The sequence below is a fragment of the Sciurus carolinensis genome, chromosome 8 (assembly GCF_902686445.1).
Source record: "Sciurus carolinensis chromosome 8, mSciCar1.2, whole genome shotgun sequence".
NCBI classification, from domain to species: Eukaryota; Metazoa; Chordata; class Mammalia; order Rodentia; family Sciuridae; genus Sciurus; species Sciurus carolinensis.
In genome coordinates this window covers 123,415,861-123,435,971 of record NC_062220.1, presented here as the reverse complement: position 1 = coordinate 123,435,971, position 20,111 = coordinate 123,415,861, and the positions used below count along the sequence as shown (strand labels likewise).

The 20,111-nt window shown below is 47.4% G+C and overlaps 2 protein-coding genes across 8 annotated transcripts in view; both read right to left on the bottom strand.

Annotated features, from left to right (window-relative positions):
- Positions 1-7,383, bottom strand: part of Dgcr8 (DGCR8 microprocessor complex subunit) — a 36,906-nt gene extending 29,523 nt beyond the window's left edge. The window contains exons 1-4 of one of the 2 annotated variants that reach the window (XM_047560189.1): positions 7,230-7,372; positions 6,677-6,850; positions 1,618-2,617; positions 998-1,157 (exon numbers count right to left, since the gene is read on the bottom strand). In XM_047560189.1, the coding sequence (XP_047416145.1) occupies positions 998-1,157; positions 1,618-2,337 (880 nt within the window). In that variant the 5' untranslated portion in view covers positions 2,338-2,617; positions 6,677-6,850; positions 7,230-7,372. Of the gene's footprint in view, positions 1-997; positions 1,158-1,617; positions 2,618-6,676; positions 6,851-7,229 lie in introns of both variants that reach the window. The other variant, XM_047560188.1, reaches the window with a different exon arrangement.
- Positions 7,384-11,827: 4,444 nt separating this feature from the next.
- The window catches only part of Tango2 (transport and golgi organization 2 homolog), a 33,105-nt gene continuing 24,821 nt past the window's right edge, over positions 11,828-20,111 (bottom strand). For 3 of the 6 annotated variants that reach the window (XM_047562847.1, XM_047562844.1, XM_047562845.1), the window contains 3 exons: positions 15,434-15,587; positions 14,046-14,150; positions 11,828-12,945 (listed from right to left, as the gene is read on the bottom strand). In XM_047562847.1, coding sequence (XP_047418803.1) covers positions 12,825-12,945; positions 14,046-14,150; positions 15,434-15,587 — 380 coding nt within the window. In that variant the 3' untranslated portion in view covers positions 11,828-12,824. The remainder of the gene's footprint in view (positions 12,946-14,045; positions 14,151-15,433; positions 15,588-20,111) is intronic. The other 3 variants (XM_047562846.1, XM_047562848.1, XM_047562849.1) reach the window with 3 other exon arrangements.

Here is a 20,111-nt window from a genome sequence, read left to right as displayed (position 1 = left end):
TAGAATGGACTTAGGTTGATATGCTCAGAATAAGACTGCTGAAACTACAGGAAGAACACAATGCCAACCTTCCAAAGGCACCACCTCTTGCCTCACACATCTTCTAGAATCTATATCCCCAGGTTCATTACATCTGCAATTACCTATCCTGACACCCATCTGCCAGCAAACAAAAGGTATCTGCTCACTTGTCTCGAGTGGCCCAAGGAGGGCAGTCACATGCCATCTAATTCTCATTTTCTACCCCAGTCACTCATCATCTCTGGCACCCCAGAGTATCATCCATGTGCCTGAGACCTCATGCCTCTCTTGAACCCTTCTTCTGAGTCCAACCTCTCTACCAGGACAATCATAGGTGCCTCTAGGCAAGTACAGACTGAAATTAATCCCAACTCATTCTACACCTGCCCCACTTTAATGTCAGAACCTCACAGCACAATTCTGGGTACCTCCCAACTGCTGTCCCATTAATGGTCCTCATATCCAAGTGGAAGACCTACTGCATACACACCTAAAACACTACCATATCTCTCAAAGAATATTCCACCTTGCCCACCTAAAGTGCACATGCTATGCTGAGCTCCAGGAGTCAAGTTCTAAATAAAAACTGGGTAACAACAAAGGCCTATCTCCAATGGTTTCCCATGTCACCTGGTACAGAACCTGAACCATAACCATCACCTGCCACCTTGCTAAACACCCACCCTAGGGCTTCCACGTCCTTTGGCTGCCAGTTTTCTTGTCTTCTGGTACATACTGATGCTCTCTCCTCAAGGGTCTAAGGCTCTGTGGTTAAGAGGATCTGTACCTGGGTTGTGCACATGTGTGTGTCCTCATGTCCAATGTTTTCCCTTTTATCAGACATGACTGCTATACTCAAACACATGTCTCTACCCAACTGATGCCTGGTACCAGAGGGTTCTCAAAACATTTTTTGTGAAGAAAACAATGGTACTTCTAATGCCTGGAAATACTACTTTGTGACCCACCAACTTACTTTTCAGCACTGTTTTAATCTTGGTCATCATGGGCTGCACAGTTGTCTCTCCATCAGATGGATGGTCACTGTCTCCTCCATATTTTTCCTCTGTTCGCCTCTTCTTGGGAGCACAAAGGCCTTCTTCCAGCAAAGCATCCACATCATTGTCAAAATCATCCTGCAAAACAAGGTGTTCAGACCTCACAGACCCCAGTGCCTGTTCTCCTGCACCACAGGCAAGTTTAACAACATTAGGACAGACACAGAGCAGCGGTGCTCAAGGGGGCCTAGGTGTGCCCTGATAGTGCATGATCATCTGAAAAACAAACAGGATAAAACAAGTGAAACCAAGACACCTGGTCCAGGTGCACACCCTGCTAAGGAGGCTTACTCAGCAGCACCTGCCAAATCAGATTGGAAAGAGGATACAAGGCCAGATATCAGCCAAACTTTTCATTAAGAAACTTAAAAATGTGGACTCCTTACATCCTTCTCTTCTCAAGTGCTGCTGAGAAACCTCACATGGGTTTGGCTCCTGTTTTAGTTTTTCATTTTCCTGCTTTCAAAAGATACAGCCATTCCCAAACTTCTCTTTGGGTTTTGCTCAGAGCCCTCCAGAGAAGGGGTCGCCAACATACCTCGTAGGAGAAATTCAAGGCTTCTTCATCCACTCTGTCTCTTTGAACGATTGCTTTAGCCGTGAACCCGCCTGTTCCTTCTTCATCTAGCTCCAAATTGTCAGTAAAATCTTCTAACTCATCGAGCACTGCATACTCCACTCTCTTTTCCTGATCCAGCTCATTCTCCTCATCCTTCTTATCCGCACTCTCACCCCCTACACCTACCCCATTACCAACACTCCCGCCAAAGGGACAAGCATGCATGTCTCCACTGACAGGGCTAAGGAGCAGACCACATTCGGCCCGAGTGTCGCGCTCCACTCCTGTGTACAGCACTTTCCTGTCCTTACTCCTGCAGCTCTCGGTAAAGCTCACACTAATCTTTACATCCTTAAGCAACTTAAGGTCAGGGGAGAACTTCCGGACCGCAGGTGCGTGCCGGGCGGTGCGTGGGCTGTGGCCACTACAGTTCGGGTCTATGAGGAGGCGGCCCTTAGAGAAGGATCCTTTGGAGAGAAGAGAAGCTCCGCAGAAGTTGAATGGGTCCTCAGCAGGGGGTTCGGACTGTCCATCACCACCAGAGCCAACGTCCATTACCTCTGCATCACTGGACGTTTGCAGGGGAGGTGGTGGAGACTGTTCACAGGGCAGCACTTGGAAAGGGCAAGCTCGGTTCTCCATCATCGCTTCTCCTGCGGGCTCACGCGGGAGAGGAGAGGGACTCTCATATGTCTCCATATTAAAAGCAGTTAAGACTATTTTAAAAGACCAAAGTTTTAAAACACCTTACATAAATCTATACAGCTAACATGCACAAGTCCGTCGAGACCCGGTGCCGTCCTGCCCACGCTGTGCACACTGGCTGCTTAGTCAAGCTGGCCACATTGCTCTTTTCATTAATGTAGACAGCTTTTAGAACCACTGCCTCAATTATTGGAAATCACAATGCACTCAGCTTAAAAGACTGACGACTAAGTAAGTCTGTCTTCATGCCAAAGTGGCACCTTTCTTCTTCCACCTGCAAAGAAATTTAAAAATACCGTCACGAAATGACAAAAACCTTCCACTTCCCTGGTACGAAGAATCAAGTGCTATTAACAGCATAGTAAAGTGCTTAAAATAATACTGCCTACAAGAACCTCTTAGACATCAGAACACACTAACCTCACTGTTTTCCTTCAGCACCTAAATTATAATTTAAGTTAAATATTTAAACTGTCCACTTTAATTTCTATTTTAGAAGCACAAAAATAATATAATAAGGCTCAAAAAGGTTTTTAAAAACTACACTAAACTCTACCATAGTGTTCCACTAACTCATCCTATTTAAGTAGGTAATCAAGCATGCAGTGGGAGGCCGCCCTTTCTGGAACACACAAAGTGTGTGGCCTCCCTCAGGCCATCAGAGCGAAATCAATCCACTCACCTGCAAGGGCCGTGTCAGTCAAAGGGTGAGCATGAGACCCTCAGTTCAACTCTGCAGCTAAGGGCCTCAGAGGTATGGTCAGGTGCTCTGCTACCCAGGGACCCCCTCTCCTGGGCCCACAACGTGGCACGTGGACAGGAGAGTGATGCAGCTTGCTGAGGTCACCAGAGGTGGCGGCATAGTTCTGTTCCCAGTAGAGGAAAGGGGGAGGTGGCTGCTGGGAAGGGAGCCTGCTAGGATTTCTGGGGGGTAGTTGTAGGAGAGAGCTGGAGCCAAGATATAAAGAGTCCTGGGTACCACCTGAAGCCTGGCTCCATCCTGGAGGCAATAATGAGGCACCAATGTGAAGTGACTCTAGTCAGAAAGGAGATTCACAGATGTGCCAGTTATAAGCAGCTGTGCCCAGGACAGTCCTCTAAGCCAGAGGACAAAGGTATGAAAGAAGCTCTGGATACACAAGAACAGTGTCACAGAACTGACTGTACTTGTTGACTCAATGGGGATAGAGAACAGAGATAAGAGGGAACTAGAGACAAGGAAGGCTTCTCCTTTCCATTCCAGCATCTAGGAAGGAACCTGGAGAGGAGGATGACGGGAAGCTCCAGGCAGACCTGTCTGACAGGGCTGAGGTCACAGCTCTGGAGTCCTGACTGGCCCAGACAGCTCTGGTAAGCCAGATCACATTAACAAGGAGGTAAGTGCCAAAACCACACAAGGGAAGTACTAGAGAGGGAAGGATGTAACTCTAGGAAGCTTCACCACAAAGGAAGCACAAAAAAAAAAAAAAAAAAAAAAAAAAGATGGCCCAAGGTGGCAAAGGTAGGGGTGGGGGATGGGGGAACAAAAAACTCGAGGTCCACAGGAAGAGAGGCCCATCAGCAGAAGCACATGCAGATATATACACACACACACACACACACACACACACACACACACTCACATGCATTAAAACTCCTACACCATGCACAGAAACATACATGTATGCACATGCCATGCACGCCAGTACAGATATACACACATGGCCAGACCCATGGGTGACAGCTCAGTCAGTTGCATGTAACATAATTCATATTCCAAAGACCCCAGAAAGAACAGGAGACAATAGACATCACCCATTTAAGATATTACAGTGACGGGATGGAGTGTGGTAGTTATACTTCAAAGGGGGCACAACACAAAGCCAGAGTCTTGTTTAGGTTAAATTCACTTAAATATTCACTGACTATCTACTGAGGGAGGTCCTACCACAAACAAGAGACAAAGTCCCCACAGCCTGGACATGGTTGTAGAGCAATGACCACAACACTATCACTTTATTTCCTAGATCCTAGGATTTCCTAAGACTTCTGAATTCCATGGGAATTTAACACAATAACTCCCTAAAGGTATGTCCATCAAACTGCTTAGGACTGAGGAAGTTTGATAAAAAGATAAAAGCAGCAATTGCTAAGAAGGCTATACCCAGATGGGCACAAGGGACATCAAGAACATAAGGCCAGTCTCCTGGCAACCAAGAAAGACCACTGCAGAGGGCAGGTCAGCATGCTCAGTGCTACAGACCTTGAATAAGACTAGTTAGGACTGGACCGGAATCTGGCAATTGTACAGAGACTCGAGGGAGGCAATTCAGGATTCAGGGACAAAAAAAGTTAAAGGGAAGAAGGAGGTGGGAGTTAGAGGCAAATGATGGCACAGGATGGGGAAAACTGCAAGCATAGAAGCACAAAACAAAGATGATAATAGGTGGTGAAGGGGACCTTGAAGAAGTGCACAGCAAAGAATATGGGAACTCTGGCAAGGAAGAAAGTGCTCCTTGGAAGAACAAGAAAGCTGCCCAGCCCCAGAAATCAGCAGTGGGCAGTCATGGCAAACTCATTACTTTCCCTCTATAAGCTTACTCTATTCACTCAACTAGAATTTGCTGAATGCCTTCCATGTAGCACAAACGCCATTCTAGAAGCTATGAACAGACAAGATAGACAAAACCCATCCCACAGATCTCACATTTTGTAAGGAAGAAAAGTTACAACTAAAACAAGCATCTACCTCATCACATACTAAGAAGTACACAAGCTAAAACAAAGTAAAGGGTTGGGGAACTGGAGGCAGCTTCCAAAAGGGTGATAAGAGAAGGCTCCCTAGCCAATACCCTTCTGACAGCAGAGGAAAGGGAGCTAAGTGGGTAGCGGAGGTGGAAGAAGGGGACATTCCAGGTGACATCTGGAGGAAAAGCAAAGGACCAGATGTGGTATGGCCAAATTAGGGCAATGCACTGAGGTGGAGTGAAAGTAGGCCAGGTCAAGAAAGTTTTCTTTTATTTTGAGAGACAGGCCACTGGACAGGAGGGTCCAAACAATGATAACACATGATCCAAGATAAGCAGTGGCATCCAGCCCTCAGTCAGGCTCTGCTCTAAGCACTTTATACACTACAAATTACACAGCACATAGAGAAAGGTCAAACAAGTTACTCAAGGTTACACAGCTAGGATGTGGTGCATTCAAGCAAACTGGTCTGTTTGTACTGCCTCAGTTTTATACTGTCTTACAGTTTTAAAGAATAACTCTATATCCAGAAAAACTATAGGTGGGTGGGAGTGGGGAACAAAGAGAAGAATTAAGAGGCCCACTAGGAAGCTTGAGTAAGACATTTAAGTTGAAAGTGCTCAGAAATGGTCTGTTGTTGAAAACAGAAGATGAGTCAACAGGGCTTCCTGGGGAAACACGAAGGCATAAGAAAAAGAGGGATCAGACTTTAGAAAGGCACAAGGATCATTTTGATGTGGGTGAAGACTGGAGTTTGGTTTGGACATGGCTACTTGGCACCAAAGTAAAGTGACAATATGAAGCTAGAGCTCAGAAAGGAGGACAGGGTTGGAGATGGAAGACATGGATGATATCAAGGAAAGTTGGCATTAAAGCCAGGAGGCTGGATGAGATCACATGGGAGGAGCAAGCTACAACAAAAGAAGTCCAAAACTTTGCAACCCAGCCAAAATCAGGTTTCCCGCCCCAAGGTCACCATAAGACTATAAAAACCACCCCCTGAAGAGTGCTCCAGACCATGCCTGGTCATGCAGGGCTCAAAGAGTGGCTCTCTGGCTCTTCAGTCCCACTGATGCTTGAGCAGACTGAACACATGGACACAAACCTTGCCTTGCAATTTGGACTGTGAGCCAGCAGCAGACCCATAGTAGGCTTTCCGGGACTCCTGCACAGGTGTAAGTAAACCCAACACAATTGGAGAGCACTCCTTGCTGGAGTCCATTTGATGGACAGACATGGAAGCACCAGCTATAGCGTCCAGTATTGTGATTGCAGCCTTTCAATCATGCTTCTCCTGCTGCAGCCTCCCACCCGACCCAGCAGCAGTATGACCTCATCCATTCCTTTTGTCATCCTCCAACAGGCCTCACATCCTATACTCACAGGCGGCACTACTCACTCGGCATCCCAAACTAGCCATTCACTCCCTTCAGTGAGTGAGGCCTTGCAACAGGGGCTGGGCCACTCCCACAACTAGAAGGTCAACAAATGGAGGGCCCTCGCCTAGTGATTGTTCTCCAAGAGTCGACAGTCCTAGTTGGGATTGTTATGCATCAAGGTAACAAGGTACATGCAAGCATGCAAAATGGCAAAATCAAATTCCTACCATGAGCAACCTAAGTCCACTGGATGATACTTGACAGATACCGCTGTCAACAGGTTGCCACTTTCCATTTATTTCTACCACGTTCATTGTTACAATAAAACCACATCCTGGTTATCTACATGACACTCAATCCACCAGCATTTGATGAAGACGCGATTTCTCAGATTTCCCAAACTGTTAAAGCAGATAGGGTCCTGTCCATACCGATCCCGCCTGAGGGCGATGATATGGCTATGGGCCCACCTGACAAGCAGGCTCGTTACACAGACAGACTAGGAGAGTCTGCGACGCCAGGGCCCGGGCCCGGACCCGTATCCCAGCTCCAGTCCCGGTCCCAGCGCCCGCCCTGAGCTCTGGGCTCCCTCCACTGCCCACCGCCATGTTGCTTCACAAAGGCCGGGACTCCTTACGGGCCCGGCCCGCCTCGTGCCCTCCGCCCCGCCCCGAGCCCGGGCACAAGGCCTCAGCCCCGGAGGGAGGAGGGAGAGAAGGGCGCGCCCTCGCGCAGGCCGCGCAGCCCGCCCGCGGGGCGCCCCTCGCGCCCCGCACCTACCTGCGGCGCCGTGGCCTGCCGGAGCCTCCCGCAGCCCAACCACAGCAGAAAGACCCTCACCGCACCGCCACCGCCGCCGCCATCTGGAAAAGCCACCCAAGCCCTCCGGTGTACGGGACCCGCCTGCCGCGCCGGGCGATCGGAGGGCGGGCCTCTGAAGCGTGTGGCCAATCCCCTCGCTCGGTTTACCCCACATTGGTGGAGCCGCGGAGCCGGCTGCGGAGGCTGCCAATCCGAGGCGAGTGGCGCGCGCGGCCGGAGCGCGCGGCCCAATAGCTCGACTGCGCAGGCGGGACCAGGTGCCGAGGCCGAGACCGAGGCCGCACTAACGGTCATCGCCGGGGAGGGGCTACGCGCCAGGAGGGCGGCGGCCGCGAGGAGGGCCGGGAGCGCGAGAGCGGGGGATGCCGGGAGCAAAGGAGCGCGGGAATTGTTACAGACGCCCAGCTGGAACCGAGTAAACGGGCCGCCTCCGTTGTAGTCTGTGTGGAAGAGGCCGTGCACACTTAGGCACAGGAGAGTCTCCAGTTAAAAGCATTAGTCGTTCAAACAGTCACTTCTAAAAAAATCAAGTATGCTCAACTGACAGCTTTCCATTTGCTAATACTATTATCTGGAACCTTAAAAAAAGGAAGGATAGAAATAAATGGAGAAGGAACAGTTTTTCCCTAGAATTAGCATTCCTGTCAATATATAGAGAGGGGAAGATGATGCCAGCCATTGGCAGCACCTCTGTAATTGCTGGATACGAAAATCAGGTGCTAAAAATAGGGTACCAAAAAAAAAAATAAACACACACACACACATATATCGTGCCGAAAGTGAGAAATAGGTTCTCTTCTTATGATGCTGGGATCAAACCCAGGGCCTCCGGTTTGCTAGGCAAGTGTTTTACCACTGAACTGTATGTCCAGTCACAAGGTTTTGTTTTTAGTGTTTTTGGTGCTGAAGACTGACCCTAAAGCCTCTCCGGTGCTGAACCTGCTGCTGGAACACAGAGCTACAACTCCCAGTTTTTTGTTTTGTTTTGTTTTTTAACATAGTTTCAAAATTTCTCCCCCCTAGATATTCAGTAATTGCAAAGGGGAAATAGTAGCTTTGCAGGGAGAAAGAAAATCTGAGAAGGTGCCACCTTAAGCAATTCATCAAGGTCACCAGCACCTCCAAACTTAGCATTAGTAAGTTGTACACTTTAAATATGTGTGTTGCATTGTATATTACTTATACTTTCAACAGAAATGAAGGGGGGGAACACTAATCAATGGACAGATATATTGTGAGTCTCCTGAAAAGGAGATAGGTTCACATGTAGATATTTCTTCCCAAAAGCAAAACATGAATGAAGATCAGACAAATCCCAAATTAGAATTACCAGCCAACACTTTTCAAAAGTGTCAAGAAAGAGGAGTCATCTTCAATTAAAAGAGACAACTGTTGGGCGCCATGTCGCATGCCTGTAATCCCAGGAGCTCTGGAGGCTGAGGCTGGAGGACAAGTTCAAAGCCAGCCTCAGCAAAAGTGAGAAACTAAATAACTCAGTGAGACCCTGTCTCTAAATAAAATGCAAAATAGAGCTGGCAATGTGACTCAATGGTCAAATACCTGAGTTAATCCTGGGTAACCCCCCCCCCAAAAAAAGAGAGAGACACACACAACTAAGCACAATGTAAAGTCTAGACCCTAAATGGAATCCTGGCTTAGAAAATGGACATAGTGGGATGAATGGTAAAATTCAAATAAAGTCTATTGATTAGTTAATACTATTCTATTGAAAGATTCTTCACTTGGTCAACCTTCTCTTAAGACCATTTGTGTTCTTCCTTATAAATTCCAGTTTTAGCTAAGCACTCCAAGTTAGTTTGGCAAAAACCCTCTCTCCCAACTTTTGTATCTGAACAGTATCTTCAAACATCCCCCAGGGGATGACTGATCACCTGGCCTGCCCTTAGCAAGAACCCTCTTAGGTTGCTGGAATCCCCCCATACCCCTCTATTTTCTCTTAGCAATTTTCTACCCACTGACCCCCACCCTGCTCCTTAGAGACAAATTCCCACTTGTCCAGGCTGTTTTCAGAGCTGCACCCAATCTCTCCCCTCCCATTGTAAAGTCAGAGGTATAACTAGTGATCCCTATAACTATGGTGATGGTCCTGAATAAAGTATTCCTTACCATGCTTTAATTAGTATTTCTGAATCATATTTTAACAGAATCAATGTTAATTTTCTGGTTATAATCATTTTACTGCAGTTTGGAGCTGTGTTGTTAACATTTGGAGAAACTAAGTGAAAGATAATGGAATTCTTTGCTCTATTTTTTAGTTGCTTTATTAAGTTGAAATCATTTTTATATGAAAAAGGTTAAGTTGCCAGGTGTAATCCCAGTGACTCAGGAGGCTGAAGCAGGAGGATTTCAAGTTCAAGTTCAAAGCCAGCCTCAGCAAATTAGCGAGGCCCTAAGCAACTTAGCAAGACCCTGTTTTAAAATAAAAAATAAATAGGGCCAGGGATGTGGCTCAGTGGTAAAGTGCTAGCCTAGAGTGTGTGAGGCACTGGGTTCAATCCTCAGCACTACATAAAAATAAATAAAATAAAGGTATTGTGTCCATCTACAACTAAAAAATGTTTTTTAAAAATATGTATACACCAGGTAATGCTCTCTACGGAAGGCTGCAACTTTATTTATTTTTGCAGTGCTGGGGACTGGACCTTGCACATGCAATGCAAGCAGTCTAGCACTGAGCTATACCCCCAGTGCCTAAGGTACCAAAAAAAAAAAAAAATACAAATAACTTTAAACAGGTACTTCCCCCCCACCCCAGAGACTTTAGCAAAGACCTGTAGGAAGTGAGGGACAGCATGGTTTGGATGTCTACGGGAGGAATTTTTCAGGCATAGGGGAGCGTGAGTGCAAACACCCTCAGGCAAGAATTGTGACTATGAGCACTGGAAAGGGTCGGGGACATGTAAAGTGAAGATAGGAGGGGTGCCAGGCATTGTGGTGAGACCTCTGTGGGAGGACCACTGGCTGACAGAGAAGGTACCCCCCCGAGGTGCCACCAGTCCTTGTCCTGTCCATCCTGGCCTCATGGCTCTGCCTCCCCACCTCACTGGGAAGTGGAGGACTATTAAGGTGTCTCCTCAAATCTATTTCTCCACCTATGTAGTAAGGATCACAGTTGTTTTAGTCTGCTAGGGCTGACATAACAAAATATGACAAATAGAGTGGCTTAAATAATAATCTGTTGTCTCACAGCTATGGAGGTTGGAAGTTTGAGATCAAGGGGCAGCAGATTCATGCTCTTTCTGGACACTCTAGGGAAGCTATCATCCAGTCTCTCTCCCAGCTTCTGGTACACTCCTGGCTTATTCTGGTACAATAGAACTTCAAGCACTGTTCTCCCTATCTGCAATCCTAAATCCAAGTTTCATTTCAGATAAGGTCAAGAGTCACATTGGATTAGGGCTTAGCCTAATTTTATCTTGATTATATCTGGAAAGACCTTGTCTCCAAATAGTCACATTCTGAGGTGGTGGAGTTAGGACTCCAACTTGGGGGTGTGGGGTGGACAGAACTCAATCCATAACAATAGAATCTACATCTTGGGCTGCTTCAAGAGACTAGGGCAAGAAGGTGATGCACCCAGCACCACCTCAGGAGGTGGAGGCTATTGGGGAGCCCTGGCTAGGCTGTAAGGAAGGGGTGGCGGGGCAGAGGGGTTCATGACAAGGGCTTAAAAGCTTTCCCTGGGCAGACCCAGTCTCTAGGGCAGAGACGAACATCTGGGGAGGCTCTGCATGAAAGCAGTGTGCCTGGCTGGGGTGAGTGCTGGCATGGAACATGGGTACAAGACATGGGGCAACCCACTGAGGCACATGGAGAATGTTGGCAGTGGAAGTGGCTGGAAACCTGTCATTCTGACTGCCAGACACATGTGGATCTTGAGACCTTTGGCCTAGACATGGGTTTTATCACCACTGGAAGTCCCTTTCAAGCCTGGCCTGGCTTAACCACTTTTCTTCTGAGTTTAAAGTGAAGCATGGAGGCCCTCAGACTCCAGGGGGGTGGAGGGACAGGAAGAGGGAAGTCAGACCTCTACTCATTCCCAGATGGACTAGCAAACTGTCATACCTAGGCTGGGATATCCAGTGCAGGTCCATATCCACTCTACTCATTGCTCAGGGGTCAGCTCCAAAGGCAAAAGGAAGCATGGAACTAAGCAATGGATATGTGGGACTTGTGCTTGTCAGTGCTAAGGACTTCAGTTCCCCAGTGCCAGGGCTGAGGGTAACTCTATTTGTCCTCTAGCCCTTGATTCTACCCCTTTCCACCATCCCATGCCTCTCTCTCTGGGGGCTCCTGCTAACGAATCTCTGGTGGTGGGTGGGCTCACCCAGTAATCAACACCTGGGTCCCATATAAATGGGCTCTCTTGCACCCTGGACTCTGCCCACAGATAGCCTGACCCAGAGGCTTCCATCATGGTACTCAGGAGGCTGTGACAAAAGGAGGTAGAAAGAGCCTCATGTGGGCATCTGTGCCACCACAGGAGTTCCTGTCATAACTATCACACAAAGGAAGGACCTTGAAACCCATTTACTCACCACAGTTTAAAGTTTTATTATCAACAGCTCACATTCAAGTTCAGAGTCCTATGAAGTTTGACATACCAAGAAGGGAGACAGCAAGGGGTAGCTAAGTCCACTTGCTGAGATGGGCCTACCCAGAACCCATAATGCCCACTTGGGTAAGTGGAGGCCTAAGAGCCCCTGGCACACACACAATCATCCTCCACCATGGAACTGACCATTCAGGAGGACCCCTGGTGCAAAAAAAAACACCCAGCATACATGGGGCCACCTCCCCAATTCAAGACTATCCAATGCACATGGGACTCTGGCATACACAGGACCATTGGATCTCTAATAAGGCTAAGCTTCTATTGTAAAAGTGAGTTTTTCTCTGGTCCTCTCCGTGTGTGATTCCAAATATGGCCCATATCCTCTCAGGAGCAGTTATGGTTGTCAGGAAGTAAAGCACAGTGGTGTCCTATGCACCACTTTAAATATCACTTAAGGCACCATTTAAATAAAAGTCTACTCCTGTCATTTGACCAGAGCAAAGAGTCACTGATTACAAGTGTATGTAAGGTAAGAAGTTCTCCTCTGCCTGCTTGGCATGCACACGTGTGTGTACACTCCTGAGCAAGTGTTCAAATATGTATACACTAGTGCAACTTTGTGTGCTTATATGCGTCTGTGCACATGTGGGTGTGTATGTGTATGGGCATGTGTCCTAAATGTGTGTGTGTGCCTCCACATGTGGACAAGGTAGGCCCAGATGCATTCCCACACATAGGGCACACCTGGTTCTGTCCCAGACCTGACATTAGACTCTGTAACTCCCCATTGGCATAAAGGCAGACCCTGAGCTGGGTACAAGACATGGATGGATAATAAACAAATCAGAAGGCTCAGGTCCTGGAGGATGTTAGTCAAGTCATCAGTAGTGCAGTGTGGCCATGGCAGGTTCCTGTCCACACTGGCCCTTGAGACAGGGCCTCCCAAGAGCCTGCTGACCATACCCAGGAGTGGAGGATTAGCTCTGTAACATGAATTCATAGGTGTTGGTCTCCCAGCAGGAGGGGTCCTTGTTCAGCATGCTGCGCTCCGTGAAGGTCACATGACCATCTGCGTCCACAAGGATGATGGTGTTGGTTCTGAAAGACAGTGTTCACCCTGTATCCCTTACCCCCAGTCCTGTTTGTCAAAGTCACAGCTTGTGCCAGACTTGAGGCAGGAAAGGGAAGATTCACCAGGTGTAGAGTCTGTACTGGGCACCTGGCTCCAGCTTTGCAGTAGGTCACAAATGAGAAGAAACCTCAGTCTTAAGGACGTGGAAGGGCTTGTCAGGGGCATCGAAGCTTCCTGATCAGCCCTACAGGTCCACACTGGGTGAGTCCTATTACCTCTACTCTGCAACATCCCCAGCCTGCCCTGCCTCCCCTCTGCAGGAAGAGCCCCACCTGCCTGCCCAACACCTTCACATGGGCTGACCATGCATTTCCACACTCAGTGCCCCAGGATTCCAGACACTTGGCCATACTCAGTTCTTCCAAGAAATCAAACTCTCAACCACTTGGGGCCCAGGACTTGCCCACCTGAACACTTTCTCTGTCCCCTTATTCTCTCACCATTCAGGCCATCCATAACTCTGCTGGCTACCTCAAATACTCAGTGCACCCTCCTCCCCTCTTGCCTAACCCTTCCCACAGTGGGTCCTCATGTTGTAAGTGCCTGTCTCCTACAGAAAGAGTTTGTACAAACACACACACACACACACACACACACACACACAGAGGAATGACCAGCCTGCAGCCACCTTCCACATATGTAACTGAGAGTCCCTGGAGTATCAGTACCAGGGCATTTGCCCACCAGAATTTGCAGACAGGAGCAGCATCCCTAATCTCATCCCTGGCTCCCTGGCAGTTGTATACTGACGCCTCACCATAAGAGGGCAGTCCAAGGGCTCCAATCTAGAAACAACTGAAACCTCGGGGACCTCAAGCCCTGATCTACAGAGCCCCTAGGAATTGATGCTTATTTATGCAAGCCCTTAACTGGGGAGTTGCTTGTCTCTGTAGCCCTTAGTCTAGACAGGGCAAAGGCTTTGGAATCTACTCAGTTAGGGAAACAGCCAGGTCCTGACTAGCTATGGAACATAGGGAAGCTCAGTTTCTTTGTTCCCACTCCAGCCTGGGATGTTGGAGAGTAGGGCAGGAAGGTGACGCAGCCAGCGCCTCCAGCCACTCCATACCTGGTACCATAGTTGGGGCAGCGCACACACACAGCTGCATACTTGCTCAGTATAGGCTGCACATACTCCCGGCCCTGGTCTTCAATAGCTGGGTCTGGCAGCTGTCTGGAAGACAGAGAGAAAAAAAGACCATCATTCCCTCTGCTGCCTGTCCACAACCCTGTGTAGCCAGGTAGACTTGCCTAATATGCTTATAGCCTTGAGGTTCCTAGTGAGCTCTCTGGTCTTGGGAAGTAACTGGGAAGTGTTGGTTTATTCTCTTTCATACACAATGCCTCACATCTCTGTCCACCCATCTATTTATGACTCCATCACTGAGCCCAGGCAGCCAGATAGTATGTATATTCTCTTAGTGCCCCTAGAAGAGCCCTGTGGGCATCTGTTCATATGACAAGTGTCCACTCCAGCATTGAGACTTGCCAGCCACCACAACGGGCACCACAGCCACAGTAATCAATAAGGGCAGCCAGGGCCTATCATGGCTCTGCCCAGGATAACACACTGACTGAGGACTATGTAGACTTAGAGCTGAGCAGAGGGCTGGGCCAGCACAGCTCCCCCAAGGGTGTGGTGATTCTGAGGCTGAAGGGTAATCCTGGCTCAGAGGCCTGGAGGCAATTGTGGGAGGACAGAGAGAAAAGAGCAGGACACAGGCTGTGAGGTTTCCTTTGAGGGTCCACTGGAGGAAGTGTGACCCACAGGGTGGGGGTGGATGCTGGGTTATCTGGGCAGGAAAATAGCATGGGTAGGTATGGGGAAGGGGCAGATGGGGCCACTTGTGGGACAAAAGCCAGGTTGATGAGCACCAGGATCCCTGGCTGGGACAGCTAAGACCTAAGTGCCCAGTATCTGAGGGTGCCTTGTGCAGAGGCCTATGGGCAAGGAAGAGGGTTGGGGAGGGGGCTCCCCTACCCCCAGGAACAGGTGTGTCTGTGCCCAATGTTCAACCCTAAAGTCACTAGGGGAACAGCATGTGGGAAGCTCTGTCTAATCCCAAACCTGCTGACTCTCGCTGCTCCATTCTGTGGTTCTTCCCCTCAGGACTTAAATATCTGGAACGTTACAGAATCTCTCACTATCCCTTCTCACACAGAAGAGAACCCCTAGCAGTTCTGGCCTCAGGCCAACATGTATCAGATCTCCGTGAGCACTGAGCCTCCCAGTAAACAGGATCCTGGCTGCCCCATCTCTCATCATCAAAGGCCCTTACTAGAAATCAAGGGAAGCAGGTGGAGAGTAGCACAGGGTCAAGGACAGTTTATTTGTCAGGCTCTTTGAATCTGAGAAGACAGCCCTGGTTACTTTCATAGGCCTCTAGGGTAGCACAGTCTGCCTTCCTCTCTGCCTCAAAGCCTGAGTGGCCACCCCAGAAGGGTCTGTCCACTTACGCCTCCTCATTGTTGAGCACATCCAGGAGCTGGGTAACAAGAGTATCCTTGGGGAGCACATGGCTCTGCTCCACAACCTCCAGGAAGAGCTGTTTGCCAAAGCATAGCTTCCTCCAGGGTGTCTCCAGCAGCGCATTGCTCAGCCCATAGGTCCCTGCAGGGAGGAGGCCAGTTTAGCCATGCAGAGGTCCAACTATGTGATTTCAAAGTAAGCTTCTAACACCTACTGGTTCACCCAACATAAGATGTCAGGGGTGTGGGACTGGGGCTGGGGCTCAGTGGCTGAGCGCTTGCCTACCACGTGTGAGGCACTGGATTCAATCCTTAGCACCTCATACAAAAATAAGCAAATAAAATACAAGCATGCTGTCCATCTCGACTACAAAGAAAAAAAATTTTTAAATAAAATATAAAAAGGGCTGAGGATGTGGCTCAGTGGTTAAGCACCCCTGGGTTCAATCCCTGGCACACAAAAAAAAATTGTCAGGGGTAGCCAGGTGTGGTGGCACATGCCTGTAATCCCAATCACTCAGGTGGTTGAGGCAGGAGGATCCCAAGTTCAAGGCCAGCCTCAGCAACTTTTCAAGGTCCTAAGTAACTTAGCAAGACCTTATCTCGAAATAAAATATAAAAAGGGCTAGGGATATGGCTCAGTGGTTAAGCACCCCTGGGTTCAATTCCTGGTACCGAAAAAAAAAAAAAAAAAGATGACAGGGGTATAGCAGGTGACAGCAAAACCAAATCAGATTGCATCCAAGCTGCCCCCACACTTGACACTCTCTCTCATACTCTATACCTGATTCATCTGTAGCAAGGGGTACAGAACTCAAGGCAGGGCAGAGGCAAGTGGCAACCTCGAGAGTTCACAAAGTACAGATGCCTAGGGGACTAGGTGGACAGACTAACATAGAATAAAAAACCTGAACTCTAATGGGCATCCATTTATAAGCTACAATATAAGGGTTACCTGCCAAAATCAAGGGTGGCACAACCAGCAACCCAAGGGCAGGAGGGCACCCACCATGATAGGTCCTGACACACGTAACAGTTAGGAAATCCTAGACAGTGGGGACAAAGACAGCTCCAGCCAGTGGGTACATGGAGAGCCTGGGTGGAGCCTGACCCACCTCTGTATACTGGCTAGGTTCCTAGCTAAGGGAGCAGGTGGACTCAATACAAGGACTCTGAGCTATAGTTTCTCAGAACAAGGAAGTTCTAAAGTGGTGATAGAAGGTGTGACCAAAAGAGAAAGGGTTTCTCATGTTACAAAAGTGAGGGACACATACTTGAGGGAGAGAAGCCCCTCAGAGCCTCTTCTCCAGAGGTCCAGGTGGTCAGGGAGCACACAGCTCTGCATCCTGGATAAGGCACCAATGAAGCAGAGTCTGAAGCAGCTCCAGTTCCAGTAAAGTCCAGGAAGATTGCCCTAGCTCTGCTCGAGCCCCCACAGTCAAGTTGCCAGTCCCTGATGTCACTGTGTTTTTTCCTTCAGGAGCAACTGGGAAGGCAATTTAATAATCGGAGCTAGGAAATTAGGTAGCCACAGGCAAAGACTGGAGTTTGATCTTACCTCACACCATACAGAAAAACTAACTCAAATTGGACCAAAGACCTAATGAAAGAGCTAAAACTATGAACCCTTAGAAGAAAACATGAGTAGAAAACATTATAACCTTGGATCAGGCAATAACTTATTAGATAAGACAGCAAAAACATAAGCAACAGAAGAAAAAAATAGATAGTTGGGGCTTCATCCAAACTTAAAGCTTTGTGCTTCAAAAGATACCAAGAAAGTAAAAAAAAAAAAATCCATGAAATGGGAAAGAATTTTTGCAAATCAAATATCTAAGAGACTTGTCACATTGTTAGAATAAAGAAATTCTAAAACTCAAAGAGAAAACCTATTTATTACCTCTTTATTTATTTATTTATTCATTCATTAGGGGATTGAACCCAGAGGCACTTAACCACTGAGCCACATCCTCAGTCCTTTTTAATTTTTTTGAGACAAGGTCTCACTAGGTTGATTAGGGCCTCAATAAGTTGCTGGGCTTTGAACTTGGGATCCTCCTGCCTCAGCCTTCTGAGTTACAGGCATGCTCTACTGCACCAGGCAGAGAACCAAATTTTAAAATGAGCAAAGACCCGAATAAACATTTCTCTGCAGAAAAAGTGACCAAAAAGTACATGAAAATATGCTCAACATCAATAACCACCAGACAAATGTAATAAAAACCACAATGAGATGCCACTTCATACCTGCTAGGACAGCTATAATCAAAAAGAGTCCAGAGCTGGGATATGACTCAGCAGTAGAGCTCTTGCCTAATGTGTTGAAGCCCTGGGTTCAATCCCCAACACCACACACACACACACACACACACACACACACACACACACAAAGAAGGAAGGCTGGGGAATGCAGCTCACTAGTACATGAGCTTAGCAAGCACCAGGCCTGGATTCAATCCCAGCATCTACATCTCTGCACTGCAAAAAAAAAAAAAAGACAATAACAAGTATTGGTGAGGATTCAGAGAAACTGAAACCCTTTTACATTGCTGTTAGAAATGTAAAATGTAAAATGGGGGGCTGTGGTTATAAGTCAGTGGTACAGTGCTTGCCTATCATGTGTGACCAATGGGTTCTAAGTCTCAGCATCACACAAAAATAAATAAAATAAAGGTATTGTGTCCATCTACAAATTTAAAAATTTTAAAAAAGAAATGTAAAATGGTATAGATGCTTTGTAAAACATTTTAGAAGTTCCTCAAAAAGCTAACAAAGTTACCACATGATCCAGCCATTCCACTACAAGGTATATGTATGTGTGTCTGTACTGTTCACCCCAAGAGAGGTAAAAACATGTCCACACAAAAACTTTAAACAAATGTTCATAGCAGCATTATTCACAATAGCCAAAAGTATTCATTAATGGGTAGATAGAGAAACAAAATATATATCCATACAGTACTACTCAGCCTTAAAAAGAATCAACAAGCTGTTTCAGGCTACAAGATGAATCTTGAAAACATTAAGTAAGTGAAAGAAGTCAGAAGTCAGTCCCCAAGACCACACAGTACATGATTCCATCTATATGAAACATCCAGAATGAGCAAGTCCATAGAGACAGCAAATTAAAAGTTGCCAGGGGGCAGACATGGTAGCCCACAACTATAATCCCAGAGACTCAGGAGGCTGAAGAAAGAGGATCTCAAGTCTGAGGCCAATCTGGGCCACTTAGTAAGATCCTATCTCAAAACATAAAAAGGGTTGGGGTTATAGTTCTGTGATAGAGTGCCCCTGGGTTCAATCTCTAGTACCAAAAAGAAAAATAAATAAAATAAAGGTTGCCAGAGGCTGGGGAACAAGGGGGAAGGAGGATATGTGCAAATGGATGTGAGACTTCTTTGAGAGATGATGAAAATTTTCTGGAATTAGTAGTGATAGTTGCATAATCTTGTGCATATACTAAAATGCATTGAATTTGATACACTTTAAATGGGTGAACCGTACAGCATGTGAGCCATATCTCAGTAAAACTGTTATTGTAAAAAATGATAGCTGGGCCATGAGCCTCTCTCTTACTCAGCCCACTCGGCTCCACCTTACAAAGTGCTACTTTCACCTTTACTTTCCACCTAATGGAATGCTACTTCCACTTTCACCTTTGACAAGTCTGTACTTTGCCTGTTTAAAAAAAAAAAAAAAAAAAGGAAAAGCAGTAGCTGGGGGTATAGTTCAGTAGTAAGAATGTGTACTTAGCAGGCATGAGGTGCCTGGTTCAATTCCTAAAAAAAGTAAAGGAAGAACGCAGATCAGATGGGGGCAGACTCAGGGATAAAAATAGGAGGTAGATGAAGAATTTCTATCAAAAATGACTTAGCAGAAAACAAGTGTCTCCAGTCAGGGGGTCTCACGCTGAGAAGAAAAAGCTTCTAGATGCTTCCGCAAAGGCCTCTGGGCCAATGTTTTTAAAAAGAGAAGTGAAGCTATTTCCATCCTTTGGGGTTTTGGTTTCCAATTCTCTGCTAGGAAATCACTGGCTCAGGACAGCCTCAACAAAATGTGGAAGGAGAGACTGACTCCAGGGTACAAACCTACCTCACCACATACCCAAATCCCAAAAAGGTTGAACTGATGGGAGACACTGAGGCAAACAAAATGGTGAGAACAGTCACAAGATGAGCCATAATGATTCTTCCCAAACCCAGGATCCCTGAGCACCATGTCCCTGTTCCTTGCTGCTGGTTAGGCATCACCCAGCTCTTGGGAGCTTGGCTGGGCCCACTCTGGGTCCCCATGGCTCTAAGGTGAGAAAAGGAAAAACTAGCATCACAGAGAGCAGCTGGGGTCCTGCTGTGGCTCCAGAGCACCTTGTGGCTGGCACAGAGCCCCACCTGAGGAATGGGTGCCAGCGGGCATGTGCACCATTAACCCCCAATGGGAATGGATGACTTGTGTCCTACAACCTCACTTAGTGACTGGTGCCAACTGCAAAGAAAATCCCTGGGACCTGGGGAACACACAAACTGTGCTACAAAAGAGCTCATAGAGGCAGGGATGAGGGTGATGACAAGAATGTTGATACTCTATCCATGGGCTAGGTCATCAGATATGGGCTAACAGCTCAGATACAGGGACCAGAGTAGGTGTCTGAGGTCTACAGTCCCAAGAT